We start from the raw sequence: 23855 nt of genomic DNA on the forward strand, positions 1-23855 counted from the left end.
AGGTTCTATTCCTAGTACAGAGAGAGAGAGAGAGAGAGAGAGAGAGAGAAAGAGAGAGAGAGAGAGAGAAAGAGAAAGAGGAGGAGGAGGAGGAGAGGGAGGGAGGGAGGGAGAGAGAGTGAGTCAGCCTTAAAGACTCCACTTCTGGGGCTGGGGATGTGGCTCAAGCCGTAGCGTGCTCGCCTGGCATGCGTGCAGCCCGGGTTCGATCCTCAGCACCACATACCAACAAAGAAGTTGTGTCCGCCGAGAACTAAAAAATTAATATTAAAAATTCTCTCTCTCTCTCTCTTAAAAAAAAAAAGACTCCACTTCTTCTGTTGGAACTGATAAATGAATTCAATAAAGTTGTAGGATACAACATCAACACACAAAAACAGTAACATTTTTATGCACAAATAACAAATTACCTGAAAAGTAATGAAGCAATCCTATTCACCATATCTACACAAATAAAATACGTAGAAATTAAGCTAACCAAGGAAGTGAAAGACTATTACAATGGAAATTATTAAGTGCAGGTTGAGAAAATTCTAGAGGACATGATAAATGGAAAGACATCCCATGCTCATGGATTGGAAAAATTAATATTGTCAAAATGCCCATTCTATACAAAGCAATCTATAGATTTAATGTAATCCCCATCAAAATACCAATGGCATTCTTCACAGATTAGAAAAAAACAATCACAAAAATCTTTGGAACCATAAGAGATCCAGAATATCTAAAGCACCTTAAGCAAAAGGAAAAAAAAAGCTCTAGGCATCACAGTATATGACCTGAAAACCTACTACAAAACTATGCTAATCAAAACAGAATGGAAAGTCCAGAAATTAATCTACATGATTATTTTTCTTGGTATTGGGGATTGAATCCAGGGCCTTAAACATACTAAGCAAGTGCTCTCTCTACCCCTGAGCTACATCCCAGGCCATACTTTTTTTATGGTATTTTGAGACAGCATCTTGTTTAGTTTTCCAAGCTGGCCTCAAACTTGTGATCCTCTTACCTCTGTCTCCTGAGTAGCTACGATTATAGGCATGTACCACTGTGCCTGGTCAGCCAGCAATGTTTGACAAAGGCATCAAGAAGATACCTTAAAAAAAGAACAGTCTCTTCAATAAATGGTGCTGGGAGTAGCAGAGGGGAGGAAAGGGAAATACTGGGCCTGAGAAGAGAGGGGAATGCAATAAACCTAATTATGCTGTATGCATGTATGAATATATTACAAGGAATCCTACTTTTAAATATAATTATAATGCACCAATTAAAAATAAGTAAATAGAAGGGAGAGCCATAGAGTAGCAGAGGAGGACCAGGTGGACGGAAGAAGGGACAGAATAAGAAAGTACTGCGGGACAAAACAATTATGGGTATGTATTAATATTTCACATGAATCCCACTAATATGTATAATTATAATGCAGTAATACAAACATAATTAAAAGAGAAAATAAAAAAGTGATATAGGCAAAGATTTTTTTTTTGTGGGTAAGGCCTCCAAAACACAGGAAACCAAAGCAGAAATAGACAGATGGAATTGTAACAAAATAAGAAGCTTCTGTTCAGCAAAGGAAATAATCAACAGAGTTAAGAGACAACCTACAGAATGTGAGTAAATACTTGTAAACTATTTAATCTGACAAGGAGTTCATATCCAGAATATCTAAGGAATCAAACAACTCAGCAGCAAGAAACAAACTATCCAATTAAAAAAGGCAAACAGACTGAGTAGACATCGCTCAAAAGAAGAGAAACAAATGGCCAAGCAGTATATGAAAAAAATTATCATCATCAGAGAAATGCAAGTCAAAACATAATGAGATACCATCTCAACCCAGTTAAGATTGCTGCCATCAAGAAGATAAAAAGTAACAAATGCTGGCCAGGTTGGAAAGAAAGGGGATTCTTATACACTGTCGGTGAGACTGTGAATTACTATAGCCAATATGGAAAACTAAATACTGAAAATAAGACTATTATATGATTTAGCTACCCTACTTCTGAGTATACATCCAAAGGAAATGAAATCATTATATCAAAGAGATTCCTGCATGCCTGTGCTTATTATAGCATCATTCACAAGAGCCAGGTTTTGGAATGGCTGAGATGTTCATTAAGAGATGAATGGATTTGAAAAATGTGGTATGTATACACAATGAAATATTATTCGTCACCAAAAAAGGACATTGTCCTGTTGTTTGTGGCAACATGGGTGGAAATGGAAGACATCATGTTAAGTGCAATGAGCCAGGCACAGAAAGACAATTACTGTATGTTCTTATGCATTGGTGGGAGGTCACTAGAAACTAAGAAGGGACCAGGAGATAGAAAGGGTAGATAATGGTACCAAAATATAGTTAAAAGAGTGGGAGTAGAACCGATGTCGTGTAGCACAGTAGGGTAACTGAAGTCTACAACAATTAATTATGTATTTCAAAATAACTAGAAGAGTTGAAGAGTTCCCAGCACATGGGAATGATGATGTTTGAGGAATGGGAATGTTAATCACCCTGACTTGATCAGGGTGATTAACATTTATCAAATTATAATAGTGTACATTTATCAAATGATAATTTGATAATGTACATTTATCAAATGATAATAGTGTACCCCCAGAACAAGTACAAATATTATATCTCAATAAAAGTTTTGAGAAAAGAACTCTTAAAATTCGATAGTAAGAAAATAATCAACCAACATTTAAACGGGAGAAATATTGGAACAGACACTTCACCAAAGAAGATATATGGGCGATGATAAATAAACACATGACAAGATGTTCAAAATCATTCATCGATAGGAAATGGGAATTAAAACCACTGTGATATACCACTACCCCCATCAAAGTAGCTAGAATTTAGAGCAAAATGACTATTTTCATGTGCTGGAGAAGATATGGAGGGATTGGGACCCTCATGCACTCTTCTCTTACAGCCCCAACCTATAAACAACAGGAGAATGTATCAACAAACAAACTGGCGTATTCATAAATTGGGATTCAACTCGGCAATAAGAAGGAATAAACTCTTGGTCTGTGCCCAAACATGGACAAATCTTAACTGCACTGTATGAAGTTGGGAATCCAGTATATACTGTTATGATTCCATTGATGTAAAATTCAAGAAAATACCATTTCGTTTAGAGTGACAGAAAGAAGATCTGTCATTGCCTGGGGACAGGAACCGGGTGGGTCAGGAGCAGGAGAGAGAGGTAGATTATGAAAGCTAAAGCAGCTTTGAGGAGTGATGACCATGTTTATGATCTTGATTGTGGTGACGGTCATGTGGGTGTGAACATATGTCAGAACTTAATAAATTGTATGCTTTAAACACATGCAGCTTATCCCTGATGGCTCCCGGGAGTGTCCAAGCAGAGTCAGGACCTCCATCATTTCCTTTCTGTGGCCAGAGGGTAATTGGTAATCAGGACACTGGCTGCTACAGTCACCCTTGCTATTTAATTACTGGCTGTAGTGGCTGCTGGCCTTTGAGATGTGCATTTGTGTTCGGCAAAGATTCTTGAGTTCCTTGCAGAGGGGAAGATGCAGGGCTTGCCATCTAGGCCTGGGCAAAGGAATTTGTAGGAACCCTAAGTCTTGGGACAACAAAGACACCTGAGAGGGAGGCAGGACAGAGTGTGGGGGTGCAAAGAGGGCAGAAGAGGAGGCCCAGGAAGACCTGAGGAGTGGGTTCAATTTGGCTACTGGACCAGCATGGCCTGCAAGTGCTTCTGGGTAGAACGATTTGAGAAGTAACTGGATCTTGGGGATAAAGTGGTGGGTGGGCAAATGACTCCACCCCCACACTGGTAGCTTGGGGTCCGTGGGGAGAGACACTGGACTGGGTATCCTGAGGTCTATGGTGATCTTAGCAGATCTCTTCCCTTCTCTGAACCTTGGACTTCCCAGGGTGACCTGGGCTTGAAGATGCCCAAGTCTCCTTCTAATACTGACCTTTACTCTGACAAATGGCTTTGTGAACGTGAGGGCCCCTGTCCAGCAGTCCTGACTCATCTGTCTTGTTTTGACTTGCAGAGACATTAATGGACACCAGGACTGCTACCGCGGAGCTGGGCTGGACAGCCAATCCTGCCTCGGGGGTGAGTGTCAGACCATCATCCTTCAATACTGCGGTGAGACCTAGGTCTATAGGATGGCTGGGGGAGCAGAGCCTTCCCAGAAGGGCACCTGTAGGGATGGAGTAGAGGTGGGCATGGCTGGTTCTATGGCCCATCCACAGAGATGCAGCCCCAGGAGTCTTCGACCTAAGTTGCTGCCTAGTGTAGTGATGTAGACCATCTCTTATCACAGTCCTTTTGAGAGCTGGACCCACATAACTCAGGCCATGGCTGTGTGGGAACAGAGCACCCAGCTAGTGACATCTATAATGCCCATAGGGGGTTCAGAGAGGGCAGAGGTATGAGGGCATAGCTGGAATTCATAAGGGTTGGGGTGCTCTTTCTCCCAGAGCTTGTCCTAGAGAGACAGTCTTCATTCACTGAACAGTGTGAATGGCCAGACCTCATAGCTACGAAGATGGATAGCCTTGAGGGTCTGGTTGGTCTCCTGTGGGGACCAACACATTCATGGGTCAGCGGGAGTGCATTTCTCCTCTGTGACACTGGAAAGATCAACAGACAAGTGTGGCGTAGAGGTGGGAGTGAGAAACCCAGAGGCAGACAAAAGGTCTTTGCAGAGAAGGTGCATGGGAGGTGGGTTTGAAGAGTGAATAGGAGTTTCAAAGATGGCGCAAGAAGAATAGATGAGGGGAAAGTCCAGTACACAGCAAGGTGTGGATAGTGCTGAGACAGGCTGGGTGTGGGGTGGGATGTGGCATGGAATGAAGGGTCGTGACTGCCAGGCTGAGTAAAGAACTTGAATTTTAATGGCGAGATCCCAGGAAGGAGAAGTAAAGGGTCGTACTTGCTGACAGGATTGGGGAGGGTAGTACATGGAAGAGGCTCTTGCAGCTGCCTTGGACGTGTCAGAAGAATCCGACTAAAAGGGGATACTCACAGGTGGAAGAATCACTTCTGTCCCTCTCTCTTCTCCCTCCTGCCAAGGTGGATGGAACTTGGCAAGAGGGAGAAGAGAGAGGGACAGAAGCGGTAGAGATGATGTGATGTGCAGGTCTCTGGCATGGGTGATTGACTAGCTCTGGGCTTAATCATGAAAGAAGAATGAATGGGATCTTTATCCCATCCAGGGACTGAAGTTGGGCTGGGATAGGTGACCTTAGGCTTTCTCAGCTTCCCCAGACCTTCTCTGTAGGTCCCTGTGTTTGGTAACCCCTGCACCATGCAGGTGACCTCCAGCACAGCAGGGCCAGAGCACATTACATCCAGTCCTACCATCCCTGGTTCTGCTGTAAGGATGGTTCTAATTGGGTCGCAGATCAGGCGGTGACCTCACTTGTGCATTGGCCCCTGGGGTCTCACTTACAACCTTCCTCCAGCATTTGCAGAAGCTCACTGCTCCCAGCATGAACCTTGTGCCTTGGGGTAGGGGAGTCAGATCCAGGTTGAGCTGGTGTTACCCAAACACAGAGCAGGACAGTGGCCAAAAATGCCCACTTTGGACAAGTCCAAAGGAACAATGTAGACAATTAGGGAAACCTCCCCACTCCAACTTGGGACTTTGTGTGAAGCAGATCATGTGGCAAGTCTCACAGGTTGCTAGAATATGAAGAACTTGCTCTCTTTTACAAATTATATTATTGTTTTAAGGCTTATATGTTTTTATAAGGAGATGTGATTTGTGACCATTCTTCCCTTGATCTTTGAATAACACACCTGTCTTTAGTGTATGGTCTCCTTTCCCAAGGACGATGCTCCTTAGAGAATTGCAAGTCAAGTGGTCCCCTTTAGAAGTGGTGGCTATCTGGACTGCCTATTGTCCACCCTACCACCAGGTCCCAGCATGACTTGGCTGCCAGTCCCCAGTCCTCTTTATGAGGGGACATAAAACCAGGGAGTTCTTTTCCTGGTGCCCTAAGCAGCTTCGGAGCCTTTCTTGTTTGCAGCAACTAGTTGGAGTGTCTGCTAGCCCTTGCCATGGGTTGAGAGAGATCTCTTCCATTCCGACATCTCTTCTCCTCTGTTTTCATCTGGGTCAGTGGCCTCCATTCTCCCAACATGCCAGTGACTCCTAGCCCAGACTCCCACATCCAACTGCCAAATCTTTCATTAGATGCTCTTGGTCATGTCATCTCAGCCTGGCCCAAGCAGAATCCACTCTCTTTGCACATGTGGACTTCTCCTTCACCCTAGCACATCGTAAATGCTTGCACCTGGGAAGAATTCTTGACTTCTCCTCTGTCATCTTCAGACCTCTGCTCACTTGGACCATCCTGAGAGACACCTTCCCTGCATCACAGCCCTGTTGTGACCTCATCGTATGTCATCTCAGTACCAGGGAGTTTTTCACAGTAGTATTCTAGAGCATTGCAAATTCTCCATCTCTATTTGCTGTTTTCTGTTTTACCTCACCACCTCCCTTCAGCATGGCTTCCATGGTGCAGAACTTGGTATATTTGTTTACCACAGGAAACTTGCACCTGGTTCAATGTGTATTTGATGAAAGTTTCTGACTTGGGCAAGTGAATGGATGCTGGTGCCATTCTGGGGGGAGGAGGGCATCTGCAGAGAAGCACACTTGAGTTTAGTCTCAGACCTGCTGAGCTAGAAATGCATGTGGAGCATCCGCAGGGAGGTGCCCCCCTCAGCATTTGGCTTAAGGGTGATGGAACGAGAGTGGGCCCTCTGTCCATGGGATGAGAGCCCAGAGGGTGACTGCATCTCCCTGGGACAGCGTCTGGAGGGAGAGGAGGTAAGAAGTCTGGATGGATAACCTGAATTGAAGAGTCACACAGAAAGAGGAGCCTGGAAAGGAGACTGGCCTAACAGGTGCAAGAAAATCACGAAGGAATCCTGTGTCAGAACCAAGGGAAGGGGTGGAAGGAGGAGGAGGGGACAAGAGTGACAATGCTGCTCAGTGTTGAGCATTCCCACTGCATTTGGCCACAAAGACCCTATGGGTGACCTATATAGATAGTTTCAGAGGGGACCAAGACAGGAAGCTAGAAAACAGAGATTAAGGATCTGAGCAAGGAGGAGGTGAAGTAAAAGGGAGAGCAGTTTGTGAAAGGGAGGGAAGATAGGGGATAGGAAGCCATGGGTATATTTGTCTTTTATGGGGAAGGGGTCCTTTGCTGTTGTGTGCTCTCTCCTATGTATGTGTATGCATGTTTGTATACAGTCCTCTCTGCTGAGCTACAGAGAGCTGAGTGCCCAGGCTTGGTGAAGGAAATCATAGAATAGAAAATTCCCTACATTCATACCTTTTTTCTGAGATTGAGGGTGAGGTCTGGAGACTAAGAGATGAGGAGGTGCATGTTTTTAGGGGTTTGGAGAAGGTCTGAACTAACAGACCCTGTGAGTGGAGAGAGGCTAGGCATCAGAAAGAATACCGCTGGGCATGAGGACCAAGTTGTGGCTGAAGGCCACACATTTGTGACAGCTCTGATCTGTAGGTCTCATTTAGCTTTCTGCCTCTACCTTGGGGGGCGGGTGGCAGTTACCGTGGCACAGAAAGCATGGAGGCACTGATGAGGCAGGGAGCTGAGCACATTGGCAAGAGGCGATTGGCATCTTGGGTCACAGCATATACCCACCAGGAAGGAGAGTGAAGTGGAGGGGAGGACCATTGTGATCATGTTTGGGGACACCAGAGGGGAGTCTCAGTGGGGCTCTAGAACAGATATGAAGGCATGGCTGAGGCTGGAGCAGGACCAGAGGTTGTAGCATGGCCTGTGTGGTGGGTACCACAGAGAGACCAAGGGATGGCTGAGCCCTCAAGATGAGTGAGTGGTGTTCACGAGTGTGCTCTCTGCCTATGTATGTATATGCACGTTTGTATACAGTATGTGCAAGTATGTCTGAATGTATATATGTGTATATATGTTTGTATATTTATATATGTGTATGTACACATGTATGTGTTTATATTTGCATATATATATCTGTATGTAGGTGTATATTTATATTTGTGCATATATAGGTATGTATATAATATACATGTTTTATGTATATATATATATGTGTGTGTGTATACATATGTTTATATGTATGTGTAGAGATAAAAGTCTGTTATATATGCATATGTGTATGTGTATATATGTGCATATGTGTATATACTTGTGTTTACATGTATATAGATAAGGGTCTGTGTATATATCTATAGGCATATGTATGTGTATATTTGTGCATATGTATATGTACCTATGTGTGTTTACATGTGTATATATGCATGAGTATAGGGGTCTGTGTATATCTCTATCTCTGTGTGTGTGTGTGTGTATACATGAAGTTCAATGAGCTGATTTCACCTTATACTTTTCTGGGCAGTTCTGAGAGTTCTGGAAATATTTTTAGAGATGGGAGGATTATTGGTATGACTGCTGGGCTTCCAAGGCAGGCCACCGTGAAGGGAGCAACACTCACACAAATACCCACATCTGGTCACTAAATCCCCACATGAGGTGTGCACACAAGAGCACAGGCCAGATCCTCCAGTTGCCCACCTCATGGGAATAAGGAAAGCGCCCTCCAGAGAGAAACCCACTGTAAAAATGCCTCTTCTGTTTCAAGGCCAAGCAAAATCAATTAGAATTTATCTGGGTTGATGGGTGAGAACTTATGGAGCAGCAGCTAAGGCCCCAGGTCTTGGCATCTGAGCAGCGGGCTTGCCTTCCAACTCTGCTGCTTCCTGCCTGTGTGATCTGGGGCCTGTCATTGAGACTTGTTCAGCCCCAGTTTTCTCCTCTGCCCAGTGGATGTCTTTGCCACCTATGAGATGGTGTCAGCAAAAAGTTTTCCTGGGTACACAGTTAAGAAATGTTAACATATCACTAGCCCTTTGGGGTGCTGAAGTTTTTCTTATCTTCCTTTGATGGTTCAGTCATACTAATTAAGACAGAAAAGACTGAGCTACTTTAGGCAGATCCAAGAGAAATTTGGCTGTGGGCAAAATCATTTTGTGAATGGAATTTCATGTATTTGAATTTTGGGACATGCCAGGGCAGGAGCTGGGGGGTGGGGTGCAATTGGTCAGACTTTCTCAGCCTGGGGCCACTGCATGGGGGCTAGAAGCCATTCTCGCCTACAGTTTCTATCAGTTGGGCCTTTTTTGATTGCCAGTGACAGAAAAGCACAACTTGGTACTGAATAAAGTTCATGGAAGTTCATGAATGAAGTTCACGGCACTGGGTGGTCCAGGGGCTGATATGGCTTCATGTTTGGGCTAGTAGATAACCAGGATCAGTATCCTCATACCTCACCTCTCTGCCCTCTCTGCAGGGGCTTCAGTCCTTTCAACCTCTTCCATCCATATGCTCTGGGGAAAAACAAGCACCTCCTTGTGGGCCCTCCAGCTGATGCCCTGAAAATTTAGCTCTGATTGGGCCTGAGAGGCTTGGCTTGAATCCCATGCCTGCCCTGAACCAACCTCTGTAGCCAGGAAATGCAGAGTGCTTATTGGCTCCCACACTGGGTCTGTGTGCATCTGGAATTGTGCAGGGTACCCTGGATGCCCAGGGGCTGAAGGGCAGAAAGGCGTCATTCTTCAGAGGGAATCAGAAATCAGGCACCAGAAGGATGAAGATATGCTAAAGAGCAAGACAAGTAAAGAAACTTAACACGATGTGATGCTAAGGCATAAATTATGATAAAGTATTCAAGGTCACATGGCTAAGAAGCACCAATGCTGACCTTTAACCTCCTGCAGGCTGGCTCAAATGAGGACATCTACACCACCCACTGCAGTGTTTGCAGAGGGTGGCTTCAAGAGAACTCCCAGGTAGAGCTTCTGTGAGCTCCTTGAATTCAGTTTCAGTCTGGGAAGTTTTTTTTTCTCACAGTAGAGCCACGAGTGGTATCCTTGTCCAGAGCTGTTACTCAGAAATTAGTACCACTTGATCAGCACAGAGAGGCCAGCCTTCCTGCTGGTGGGCCACTGGCCTCCCTGATCCCTCCCTCCTCCCCTCTCCTCCCCTTTCCTCTCCAGGTAAACCACTGAGATAAGTCAGAGCTCCCCACCCTAGGCCTCCCACCCACTCTTTATCTTTTTCTCTCTCTACCAAAAGGCCTGTAATTAGGAAACATTAGCAGGCTCAAAACAGCTTTCATACCTGAAACATCCTCGTAATTGCACTCAGCAGAGCTCTTCCCTGGCTATTAATGTCACTTTTATGAAGCAATGAGGAACAAAACACCCCAAGGCACTTAAAACATTTTTTATATAATATGCGTCTTTTAGGAATGGAAGTTTAAAATCACCTGCCTGACACAGACGGTGATAGACAAAGGCGTAGGGATTGGAGAGAGAGCCACAAGGCCAGGCCTCCTCTAGAAGAGGGAACAGGTCCAGGAGAGGCAGACCCTGCTCTTGGGAGAGGTGTGGTGGTGTGGCACAGGTTGATGGGTGCTGGCTGGGTCCTGAGGGGAGGAGAGTTGGGTTGTATGAGCAGTAAGACCACATACCCACACTGCTCCTCAGATGTTCCCTTGCAGGACTTTTAGATGAGATTTTTGGTGGGTGAGTGGGCATGTGTATGCCTTGGAAATGGAGGGAAATAAAATGATACTGCATGCCATGGAGTAGAACATTCATATATTGATTGCAGACATCCATTCGGGATGTGTGTAGAGGGGTAGATGATAGGTGAGAGAAAGAGAGAGAGAGAGAGAGAGAGAGAGAGGGGTTGAGAAAGAGGTGTTTCCTTGGCTTGCTGGATTAAAGAATTTTGGGAGTTGTGATATTTTATTAGAACTTTAACCTCAGACAGATTTATTTTCTCACTCTTGGAAATAACTCACGGACTCATGCGTGCCAGCTGAGCAGGATATTTTCTGTCCACGAACTCCAGAGGTCACCCAAGCCCACCTCCCCACTCTTGGCAAGTCACAGTATGAGGAATAAGGAGTTTCCTGAAGGGGGGGTCACTCATGGCAGCCATAGTCCCACCCAGATGGCAGTGGTATGTAGCTAGGATGGAAGAGGGTCCTCTTCCCAGACCACAATTGTTTTACTTGCCCCTCATCCTTGACAGGTTTAACCCTAGTTTGTTTCAGAAAGGTATCATTTCTTTTTTTCCCTGGGAAGGCAGTCCCCAAACATGTCCCTTGTCCCAACCCTATATACATTTTTGCAACTGGTATGTGAGTCTGAGGATCAACTGCTGATGACAGCTCTTCTCAAGTTGAAAGGCAGGTGGCTCTAAAGGCAGCAGAAGGGAACCAGGCTCCTGACTGGCACCATGTTGGAACAGAGGTGGATCAGTCCCACCAACCTGCACACTCAGCTCTCGGGGCTGGTGGTCCCGGTGAAGGAGGGGACTTTGCTGGGGAAGACAGAGCATGAGAATGTGAGGCAGAGTTAAGAGGCCTAGATGAGATACCCAGGAGAAACAGAGGAAGAGAGGGTCAAGGTCATGAGCAGAAACAGGAGGACACTGAACCTGGCTGTAGGAAGGATGAGCTTAGCCTCGTGGAAACCGGCCAGCCCTGGGACCATGCCTCTGGCCTTACTTCCAATGATAGCCAAAAGTGTGAGAATCATCTGGCCTAAACCACACTATATTTTTAAAGGAACAAGGCTAGGGTTTGGATTTTGACATTCTGGCTTTATGGCCATTTTGTGCTAAGTTCCTTAACTTCTCTGATCCCACATTCTGCCTTTATAACATGGTCATATAAGAGATTATTTACAGAGTGACTGGGAGAATTACCTTTTCTGTAAACTAGAAAGCTCAGTGCTATACCTCTTGCCCTGACTAGCACTGGTGGTAGAATTGATTCTTGTTGGAGAGGCCTTACTTGCCTGGGAGGAGAATGGGAACTGATTGAACGAGGGACCCCGGGGGATACAAGATTGACATTCTAGGGTTCCTGGCAGGGTTGTATTTCTTGCATGAACATCAGAGGTTTACCCTGTAACTAATAGTGATATTATAATTATTAATAACTAGTACACTCATCACTATTAATTAAGCACTGACTGTGTACCAGCATTGGGTATTACTTATGTTACCTGGCTGACTTCTCATTGGGACCCTGAAGGCAGGTGGCATTTCTTCCATTTTTTCAGATTCATGAAGCTCAGAGCTTTTATTCAAAGTAATAGGACCAAGTGTTGCTGAGTCTGACCCTAAGCTCATCTGACCACAAAGCTCATTCGTGTACCTCTGTCAGCAAAAGAGTATGAAGGGATGTCAGTGTCATAGACTGCTGAGAAACCAGAGAATGCCAGGGTAGGGGGGCAACAAGGGGAGACAAATGTTTCCCAATATCCTACCAAGGGAAAGGCTAGATTTGCCAGCCTTGGGCCACCAAGCAGTGAATGTGACAAGCACCCCATGAATCATTTTTTTTTTAAAGCAAGCTCTACAGGGGAGGTAGAGCAGGTGACTTGTGATGTGTGGGCTTGGGAGCAGAGAGTGGCAAGTCTAGATGGAGCATGAAGTGAGAAGCCCCAATCACAGAGCAAGCGAGCCCTGGTCTGGAGGAGGAAGGATACAGGTGGTCCCTGCAGATGGCCAGCTTCAGGCAGCGACAGAGAAGCCTGGGTGGGTCAGCTCCTTCCTGATAGGTGTTGGCAAATGTTGAGGAAGTAAGGATTTGTGGGAAGGAAAGCTGGGAGGAGACCCCAGCAGGCTGCTTTTCCCACCCAGTGGCCTCAGTGCCAATTCTGCTGGACAAACCCCTCCTCCACTGCAGCTGGGGGTCCCAGCATGCCACCTCCCCATCTCCATGCACACTACCCCCTCATCAACGCTCTCTGGTGGAGACAGGCATGTCCCGCATACCTCCTGGTATCACAAAGGACAGCCAATGTGGAAGATGCTGGAGTTCAGGCACAGTCTTAGCTTGCTGATTGGGAATTCTGCTTTCAGAGCAGCCTGGTGAATGGTGATAGGTTGTGTCTGCGATCAGGTACAAGCAATTAATTGTGCAATAACGAGCTGGGGTGATGTGGTGGGCAGTGCCGTAGGTGGGGGCTGAAGTAAAGCTCTGTCTTCATGGTGCTGACTACAGGATGCCATGGGAGGAAGGGCCAGGCTATCTCAGGGATTCAGAGCAGTCCACGTGCAAGTCCATTGTGCTGATCGGAGCCTATCTGAAATGATGGGCTTCATCTGGAGCTGAATTTTCAAAAGGACATGGGAAAAACTAAAGTGTGTCTGATAGGGTTTGATGAATGATCTTGTCATTCAAGGAATCTTAGCCCAGAGATGGTCCAAAGCCAAGTCCAGGAGGCAAAGGATTGAGATAATTATATTCTCAATGGAGGCCAAAGTCCTTCACAGGCTTCCTAGAAACATACTTTAGCAGCTACAGTCTCTGAAAAAAAAAAAAAAAAAAAAAAAAAAAAAACAGAGTCCCCTGAAGTAGTTACACATAGCAGCTCTATTCCCATCCAATGGTGGGAACAGACAGGCCAGAAAAGGGGCACCTTCTTCCCAGGCCAGGTTTGGGTTACTTATAGCAGGAGACTGAGAATTTCCTCTACCCAGAAAATGGGACTGGATCCAGAGCTCCTCCCAGAAGGCCCCGCCCCTTCCTCTCCCCTGGCTGGCTCTCTGGTATCCAGGACAGTCAGCAGGGCCCCTGTGCAGTGAGCTCTTAGAATGAGAAGCCCACTTCCCCAGGCTGCAGCCCAGTGTTGGTGGCCCCAGCTTCAGGCTGGCCTCCGCTGTACCTTCTGAGCGGAAAACCCTCCAAGCTGAAGGGAAATGCCACCAGTCCCTCCAGAGGCAACTCAACTGGTCTCTCATCCATGGAGACCAGGTCTAAGCCTAGCAATATTAGGCAGCTGCGGCCTGGGGCCCGCGGCTCCCGCCCCTGCCTTGTTCGACAAGGCGGTGTTGGGCAGCAGTGAGAACCACATTCAATCGACAGCTTAAGATAATCACATGTGTGAGGCGCTGGGATAATGGCAGCTGAATACCCTGCCACCGTTGCCATAGTGACCAGCCAAGCACTGGTTCCCTCCTCTCCCCCCCCCCAAACACCCTCTCTCTTTCTTGTTTTCTGGACCTCCTTGTTATAGGACTGACTGGTGGGGTGGGGGGTGAGTTTGGGAAATGGGAAAAAGGAGGAGGGGGGAGGGGAGACCCAAGAGGGGCAGCCCATTATATGCTCTTTAAATGCCTCAGCTGGAGGTATTTTAAATCTCAACAGAGACAGAGAGAAACAGTGTCTTAATCCCCAGCTCCCTGTGAATTATTTAAAGGGATCTTGTCAGAGGGATGAATTTGTCACTGTTGCAGTGTCAACAGCAGCAGCAGCTGTCATAATGGCTGAGGACCCCACTCCAGGCAGGGCCTGGTATGCAATGCTGCTGCCTGGTGGAGGTTATGGTGGCCTTAGGGATGTGGACCAGGAGCCTCCTCCAGAGGTACCAGCCTGCAGGGTCTCCCCTGGTGTACCGGGCAGAGACCTGGGTGTGAAATGTGTCAGGTGGCAAAGAGATGTGCACCATCTAGACCTTGGGCCAGTTTGATTTCTAGCAATGTGGCTCCTATAGCAGTGAGGGAGTGCCTTCAGACCCGAGTGTAGAAGTGTAGAGCTGACTTTGTGTCTAGATGGCCTTGAAGACAGGGCATGCCTGAGGAAGGGCCGCAGCAACCATCCCTGTATGCACACACACATACACACGTGCACACACACACTTACACACATGCACACATGCACACACACACACACACACACACACATGTCCATGCAGGCACGAACATGCCAAAGATTAAAGCCACAAGGGCAGAAACCAGAAGATGGGAGAGAACTGTGGATCATACACATTGTAGGGAGAACCAAAGCCTTTGAGGAAAGGAGGGAGGCTAAGTAGGTGACTGTGGAGTTGGGAATCCATGCTAACCAACTGGATTTAAGTAACTCACAGCCTCAAAGCATGTTTAATCCTCACCTGCAGAAGATAGGTACTGTTAGTTTCCCTGTGTTGCAAAGGAGGACACTGAGGCTCTGAGAGGTTTGAAGTCTTGTCCATAGTCACATAGCCGAGTCCAGCTCACTCATAAGAGCCAGTGAACTTCATCCCAGTGAACCAGGGATCACCATGATCTGGGTTCTGGGTTGGGCATGGATGCAGCAGTGCTTCTGAACCCTGCCCTGCTTTAAAGACCCAGATGCCTCCTTTCAGGATCAAGTATGTTCCTTGGGGCCTTGGCCTCCACCTCTCTATTTGTAGTCCCTGCCATCTTTCTACCATCCCAATTCCCAGTGGATTTTATGGAGTTTTGCTCTTAGGGATCCCTCTGGGACACATGGTGGGCCTGTTTTTCTCATTTTAATTTGAATCTCAACCTTATTCGCTTGCTCTCTTGGATCCCAAAGAGTGTGTTCTTGCTGCAAATCTGAAATTCAGGGAATCCATAACACTGCAGTATAAAAGCCCTTTCCAGGTGCTGGGTTTTTAGAAGCAATGCCCCACCCCGAACCTGCCACCCTTCTCTTTAGCAAAACGACAGGCGTCCTGGGAACGAATGAGGGAGGGGGAAATTTTGTGTCCTGCAGCCCACATCTGGGAGGTAATACAGCTATTGGGAGGTGAACTGGTGCTCAGGCCCCCAGGGGAGCCATTGAGCAAAGCTGCCTTGGTTGGTTGGTTGGTGTACTAAATGATGGATCCCTCTGGGCTTGTAGGAGTTTATGCCCCACGGACCTCATTTTACATTTTAATTAGCCCTCTAGCTTGTCTAATATCCCAGCTCTTTTGGGCTTAGTCTACTGTCTACACAGGAGCTTCCTCAGTAGGGCCCAGTGTCCTGGGCAGAGAAGGCTTGCTGGTGATGGCTACAGCTCAGGTCTGAGCCATCTGCTGTTCTAAGGGATCTTTGGTCTTCTGTGGGCTTCAGGAAATTCAGAACTGTATGGGCTCCGGGGACTGTGCCTGCAAAGTCCCATCATGGCCCCCCAAAGCATGGTGGTAGCAACTATTTGAAAAAACATCTTCCCCCATAACAGTTGATACCCAAATTCAGACTGCAGAACAGGCCCAAAGTCCAGTTTTCTCTCCTATATTCTGAGCTGATGGTTGACAGTTGTTCAGGGATTGTCTGCTTGAAGGAAGAGAGCTCATGCTGAAGTAGGCCCAGAGGAAGGCTAAGAGATTAACAGAGGAGTAGGGAAAGGGGTTGCTGGCTGTCCTTGTTCTGTAGACAATCTGGGTCAGCTGGTTGTAGGACAGGAAGTTTGTCCTCTTAGTCTGTGCATTCTGCTGACCACAACTTATGTAGGATCAAGATGGTTTCCACACCCTGGTGACTCAGTAATAATGATGGCGGTCATAATGATAATGATAATAATTGGTACTTGGGGAAGGGCAGTTAGCTGCAGACACAGGGCTAGATGAGTTACTTCCCTGATCTTTCAGTCTTTGCCACACCCTACAAGGTAAACAGTATTTTGCAGATGAGGAAATTGATGCTTAGAAAGTCATTTGTGGTCTCAGAGCAGTAACTCACAGAGGTGAGAGTCCATCTGCCTCCTGGCCACCTCCCCAACCTCATCTCCTTCCCTTTTCCGTACTCTTGGCTCCTGTGACCTCTCTGGTCTCTTGTCTTTCTTGGCAATGCATCAGGCCACTCCTTGCTCTTCATTCGTGGAGCCTGGCTGGTGTGTGCCATTTAGATCTCTGCCGAGAGGGAGACCTTCCCTGACCACCCCATTACCATCTTCCATTTTATCCCTTTACACACTCCTTAATAGTATTTAATGCTATAAGAATTCATATGATTTGTTCTAACTCATTGTATTAGAATATAAGCTTCACAGGGGCAAGGACTTTGTCTCTTATTCACTGTTGTGTCACCAGTACCTATGACAGTGCTTGGACATGGCAGTGGATGCTCCATTCCTTATTTAAAAAACAAATTCAGTGAACTGGGCTTGAAACAGATCAGACTAGCTGATATCTGGTTAGGCTAACAGAGGCCTATTTCAGTAATTCATTTCTATTTCCATCTTAAAGAAAGGTGTCCAGAGGAGGTAGACCCTCTCAGCTGGGCCTTGTAGAAATGGTTGGTTTATGGAGATGATGATATAGCATGGTGGCCAGTGAGCATTCTAGGAGGGGTGGAGACATTGCTGCAGTTCAAGGAGGGGCCGACTATGAAAGATCTTTTCAGAACTCCATGCTTCTTTTGACAGACACAGAGTAGAATCTGCTCAAATCTCTTAACGTCATTTATAGTGGCTCTTCATCTTTAACCAATAAATATTATTTCTTGATATGAGCTTGCTCGTTCATCTCATTCTTCAAAATTTGGCTCCAGATGTTCTTTGCCTATTTCTGATTCAAATTTGGCCTTAAAAGATAACGAATGTGGGGCTGGGATTGTGGCTCAGTGGTAGAGCACTTGCCTCACATGTGTGAGGCTCTGGGTTTGATCCTCAGAACCACATAAAAATTTAAAATCAAAATAAAGGTATTGTGTCCATTTACAACTAAAAATAAAAAGATAAAGAATGTGTCTGGAGGTTGTTAAAGATGGCTGTGTAGATGGACTGGTGGGTATAGCCCATGACAAAGAATTTTAACAGCACGCTTTACACACACACACACACACACACACACACACACACACACAATCAACCAAATTGCAAATAGTCAATATGCACTGTCCAAATGTCAGCGGGCAATCTGGGGCACTCCAGAGCAGCAGATCTGTGAGTTCTGACTTTCAATAAGCAAGTCTAACAAACCTAGATCTTGGCTGGGACCTGGAGGTGTCTTTCTCATACATCAAAGTCACGGTCTGAAAGCCTGAACAAGTACTTCCTAATGGGTGTCATTGTTTTCTTTATTATGCTTATCTCAAGGACAGGTGGTCTATTTGCATCAATAATAGTGCCCTTTCAAAGGCTGTTCATATTCTGTGGGCTGTGCAAGTCTGATTTGTTTCTCCTTTTTCCAGGGACAGGCTCACCTGATGGCACCTGCCACAAGTCCTCAGTGAAGGACCAGAGACTGAGGAGGCTGGGAATTTAAGGAACAGGGCCTCACTCACTGCTTCAGGCTCCCAGAATCTTTTGAGGGTTAGACACAGGGAGGATGGCGAGGTCCCCAATACTGTCCCAGCCCTGTAGGGACAGGTCCACAGGAAAGAAAAACTTCTAAAATTTATTCTAGAAAATTCTTAAGGGCAGGAGAGAGAAGGAAAGTAGTGAGACAATCATTGAGGATGGGGGGAGAGAGATGTCAGTGGAAAGATGGGAAGGGAGGGCTAGATAGAAAAGTTAGGAGACAGGTGATATAGGATTGGTTGGTTAATCTCCTGTGATGAGGAGCAAAAAAGGAGGGAAATAGAAAGGCTGAATCCAGACTGTTTCCTAGGTATTTGGCTTTGGAGACTGTGTGGTCTGGGTCTTCAGAGAACAAGGTGCAGAACTTTAGGTTTTTGTCAGGGGGTGTCCAGCAGGCAACGGGATACACAAGTCTGAGGCTTTGGGGAGAGGTCAAGTGGGTGATGTAGGTTATGAGGATACACCTTGTGTGTGTGCATAAAACCACCCAGGATAAAAGTGAGGTGAAATAGAGTGAGAACAGAACCCTGAGAAACCTTTGGGTTTCCCTGGTCCCAGATATATAGTGGTTAAAATGCTGTTGCCTCGTTCCAGTGTTGCGAAGCTAAATGCTTGAAATTATTTTACTTGTTGAATTGAACTAATAAATTAGTCACAACATAATTCCCTGTCCTCAAGGAGCTCATATCCTGGTAGCAGAAACCAAAGTCACACACATGAAGCAATTAAAGAATACTTCAAAACCGTGTGTTGTCAAATGCTAAATTGTGTGGAATAAACGCCATCATGCTTGAAGCATTCAGCAAAGAGTAGCTGAACAACAGCTGGAGAAGTCCTCATGGAGGAAGGAAGACCTGAGCCCCCTTGAAGGAGGGAGCAAAAGAGAACTCAGCCCTGCTGTGGATCAACTGCCTGGCTTTGGACCAGCCACTGAATGTCCCTGGGCCTCGGTTTGCCCATTTGTCCCCCGAAGTGTTTTGGTCCTCTGCAGTGACTTCCAGCCAGGTTTGCTATTTTCTGCTCTGTGTCCTGGAGATCAGATGGCATGAGAGTGGAGTAGGAGAAGGGCACTAGTATAGGTCAAATATAAGCAACAAGGTCAAGGAGCAGAAATGGGTCTGGTCTTCTTGTCCAGGTGTGAGAGGGTATGATCCTGGCTTGGGACTCTGACGTCTCGTGTTTTATCGATTGTCACCACTTTCTGACCAAACAGCAGGCCAAGGCATTAATCCAGGCATGAGGTAATGCCTAGTGCAGTTGCCATGGTATTGCAAGAGAGAGGCCAGAAAGAAGCAGCAGATTGTGATGAACTGGGTGTGTTAGAGATGGAGGGCACTTTTGTCCTGATGACTACCTGACTGGCCTCCAGGTTGGAAAATCAGGGACTCTTGGGATGGGATCCTGGGTCCAAGATTATGATCCTGTCTTTGGACCACATTTCAGATACTCCCCAGGCCCTCAGTCTTGGTGATAGGGATACTTCCCTTGGGCACCTGTCCCTTCTCTTTGCCTCAGCTAGGGTGTCATATGTTCATCCACCAAAAAACTAGATTGGATGAATATTTGGCACATGGTTTTCAGGGATGAAGGAGAAGGGCATCCTTGGCCTGGGGGATAGGACAAACAGGGGCATGCATTGCTGTGGGCATGCTGTTTGTGGGTAACAGAGACCAAGCTAGCATTGTGTGGTGTTGAGGTGTAAGCTGGGCCAGGTAACAGGTTTTTTTTCTTTTAAAGCTATGTTGGTGTATTATTTATATACCATAAATATACTTACACTTAACTAAGTTATTTTTATAAATTTTTAAAAGTTTGCAATCATTACCACAATCCTTCTTTTCTAGAAAGACTTCTAGAAAAGTCTTTCCAGAAAAGACTTCTCATGCCCATTTGCATCCCCTTATTTCCATCCCCCAGCCCCAGACAAATGCTAATGTACTTTTTTTTTTTTTTGTCTCTAGATTTGCCTCTTTGGAACAGTTGATGCATATGGAATCATGTAATATGTGGTCTTTTGGGACACACAGTGTCTTAGTCAGCATTTTTTGTTGTTGTTACTGTGATCCAAAGACCTGACAAGAACTTAGAGGATAAAAAGTTTATTTTGGCTTCCAGTTTTAGAGGTTCAGTCTGCGGTGGGCCAACTCCATAGCTCTGGGCCTGAGTGAGGCAGAATATCATGGCAGGAGGGCATGGAAGGGTAAAGCTGTGCAGGACATGGCAACCAGGAAACAGAGAGTGTCATCATCAAGGACAAAACATAAACCCCACAAGCATGCCCCAGGGACCTGTCTCCTTTAGACATTCCCTACCTGCCTATAGTCACCATCCAGTTAATCCGTATCAGTGGATTAGGTTACAACTCTTACAATCATTTCATCACTGAAGTTTCTTGCATTGTCTCTCACTTGAGCTTTTAGGAGACACCTCACATCTAAACCAGAGCACATGGCTTCTTTCCTTCAGTTAGCACAATGTTTTAGAGGATCACCCATTTTCAGAATGTGCCTGAACGTCATTCTTTTCAGTTCTAAATAGTATCCTATTGCACAGGTACCTCATATATATATATATATATATATATATATATATATATATATATATATATAATATATATATTGTGTGTGTGTTCACCAGTTCATGGACATTTATGAAGGTCTGTGGTACCATAGTAAAGAGTCCAGTTGAGAACTCCGAGAAGTAGGACTAGATTTAAATTGGTCTGTAGCAATTGCGGAGGCTTGTTCCGCAAATAAGTATGCACAACAGTGTCCCAGAACTTATTTTTATTTTTGTCAAATTAGTTCAAATTCTGAGTCCTCTATTCAGCTGATGGTGAGAATTTCAATCTCAGTTAATGGTTCATCTTTTCACTAGGACTACGTAAAACTCTGGCTGGTTGCCCTTGGAGCAGATTTTAATAAGGCCACACATCATCTGCAGGCCCATGATCCAAGCTCCTTGGCTTGAGTAACATTCTGGAGGTGATGTGGCTACAGAAAATGACTGTGTGCTCCTAACTTCAAATCCATGAAGATTTGTCTGAGGGATTATCTTCTGTGTGGAATGGCTGAATCAAAGAGTGTTGGCAGTTGTAATTTTGGATAAATAAAACCAAAATTTCCACAGAGGTTGTACAAATTTGCCCTTTATCCAAATGTGGATCGGATTTCTCATTGACAAGCTCTCCAGCAGTGTTATCAAACTTCTGTTCTCTAACAACAACAACAACAAAAAAAAAAAAGTCTCAAAACTTTGCTAATTTCCTTTTGTTTATAATAATGAGTGACATTCAGCATCTTTTCATATGTTTAAGAGCTATATGTTTCTCCATGAGGAGTTTGTTGATATTTTTCACCCATTTTTCTACTATATTACTGATATATAAGTTCTCTTTCCATACCAAAGGAAGTGAATAATTTATCTGTGATAAATTACACTTTTTTCATTGTTTGTTCATATTTTTTTTTTAAATTTGACTTTGATTAAGGCTCTTCCTATCGGGCCATTAAAAAGTTGGAAAAAATGAATAGAGCTGGATTGATCAATTTATGGCTCCTGAATTCATGTCACAATTTGTATCCAGAAATTGTCCTCCATGGTTTCTTTCATTATTTTTATGGTTTCATTTTTAATGTTGAAATCTTTGATTCACTGGGAATTTAGAGTCAGGTATGAAGTACAGATGAGTTATGTTCTTTCCAGATGGTTACCCAGGTGGCAAAACAATTTTTAAAAAATGATTCACCTTTTCCATACTGATTTGAGTTTTAGCCAACATTTTAAATGTTGAGAGAAGCTACCACCCTGACTTCTGAAAGATGTCACTGGTTTGTACTTCCCCCAAAGGCTGGGGCAGTGGTGCCCTTATCCACTTTCTTACCAAGTCTTGGCATTTTATCTCTTTAATTTTCTGCCAATCTGATAAGCAAATCATGGTGTTTTGTTGTTATTTTAATGGGAGGAGATAATTACAGGAAAGACCAGGGGAGGGAATTTGTCAAATGCCTAGGAGTGGAGGCTGAGAGGTGGCCGCTGAAGGAGATCTTGAGAACGTGGGCTATGGGCTGGACTGTGAGAAGGAAGACTCCAGGGACTGGAGCCAGCAAGGCTCAGGGTAAAAGAAAATTGGGCCTAAACAGGAAATTGGGCATCTGCGGGGTAGACTACCTGAGACTGGTAAAACGCCCTCTTTTTTAAAGAAGGAGAAAGGGAGGAGGTGGGGAAGCAGTATTCCTGAGGATGTGGCAGCTCTAATCCTGAGAGGAAAGGGAAGACAGGTGCATTAAAGAATGTTTAGGGGACATAGAGCCCTTTGGTCTGTTGTCCCCACTGTAGGCTTAGTGAGTGCTTAGAGAGTCTCCCTCAAATATCTTTCCAGTCTCCCTGGGTTTGGTCCAACCTCCATCACCTCTTCCTGGATGGCTACAGTGACCTTTAGTTGTCTCTTCCATATGCTCAAACTGTCCTCCAGCCTGGGCTTTACATTGCTTCTCTAATATCTTTTAAAAACTCAATTCTAGCTAGATGTGGAGGTGCACAACCCATAATCCCAGCAAATCAGGAGGCTGAGGCAGGAGGATTGCAAGTTCCAGGCCAGTGTCAGCAATTTAGAGAGGCCCTAAGCAACTTAGCGAGAGTCTGTCTCAAAATGAAAAAATAAAAAAGCACTGGGGATGTGGCTCAGTGGGGTTAAGTACCTCTGGGCTCAATTCCTAGTATCCAAATAAATAAATAAGTAAATAAAAACTCAGTTCTGATCACTTGTATTTTTTAGCCTCAAACTTCATCAGTGACACTTCTAGTTATACTCAGGTTGAAATCCAAAATTCTCTGTCCAATGCACCTTCCCCTCAGTCTTATTCCTACTGCTTCCAGCCTTTTATGACTTTTCTGTCCTATAGGCTTCATTCCTCAATGGCATCAGGTTGCTTTTCCCTACCTCAGGACCTTTGCACTTGTGTGTGCCTGGGCTCAGACACTAAGCTCCCAGAAGACACATACTTCTCCAGCCTCCATCCATCCCTTCCCGGCTTCCCTGACATGCTGCTGCATGTCAGGTGCATCCCCTCTCTTGGCAATCCATAATTTTCCCTGATAGCCGTTAGTCCAATTGTAGTTATTTAGTTATTTTCATAATCATTTACTAATTTGTGTTCCTCTCACTAGATTATAAGCTGCATATTGCTGTATCCCCAGTGGCTAATGGAGTGCTTGGTATAAAACTGGTATTTAGTCAATATTTTTTTTTCATTGATGAATGAGGGAGGCATAACTCACTGTAAAGCAAGGAGACTGATTCCAAGTATCATAAACAATGATGTTTGTCTCTCCCTGCTGGGAATACCACCCCGCCCTCATCTCCATTAACCAAAAATCTTCTCTTTCAAAATCTTAGGCCCCCATCCTAATTGCTACCTGCTCTTGAAAGCATTTGTCCCTCCTCTCGCCCACTCGGATGGCTTATGTCTCCAATCCTCGCAGCACCCGCTGACAGGGGAAGAATGATGGAGAGAAATTAATGGGAGGCTCTATCGTGGCTTTTCCCCAAACAACAGGGAGCTATTTTCCTTTTCTCTCAATTTCTTTCTACTCTTTCCCTTTGAATATAAAGCTCTATTCCCTCTAATTTGCTTTGATCGCTCCCTTGGGAGCTGTCAGGGAATCAATTAGATCTGTGGAATTTTACAACTCGAGGTCACCCAGTATGATTCCTCATTTTACAGATGAGAAAACTGAGGCCTAGAGAGGTTA

At 45.3% G+C, this 23855-nt stretch overlaps 1 protein-coding gene across 1 annotated transcript in view; it reads left to right on the forward strand.

Annotated features, from left to right (window-relative positions):
* Ephb1 (EPH receptor B1) overlaps window positions 1-23855 on the forward strand; it is a 420387-nt gene that overhangs the window by 136008 nt on the left and 260524 nt on the right. Inside the window, exon 2 of the mRNA XM_040269826.2 lies at window positions 4036-4100. Within this exon, the coding sequence (XP_040125760.1) occupies window positions 4036-4100 (65 nt within the window). The remainder of the gene's footprint in view (window positions 1-4035; window positions 4101-23855) is intronic.

This window comes from Ictidomys tridecemlineatus, chromosome 3, assembly GCF_052094955.1.
Source record: "Ictidomys tridecemlineatus isolate mIctTri1 chromosome 3, mIctTri1.hap1, whole genome shotgun sequence".
Classification (NCBI taxonomy): Eukaryota; Metazoa; Chordata; class Mammalia; order Rodentia; family Sciuridae; genus Ictidomys; species Ictidomys tridecemlineatus.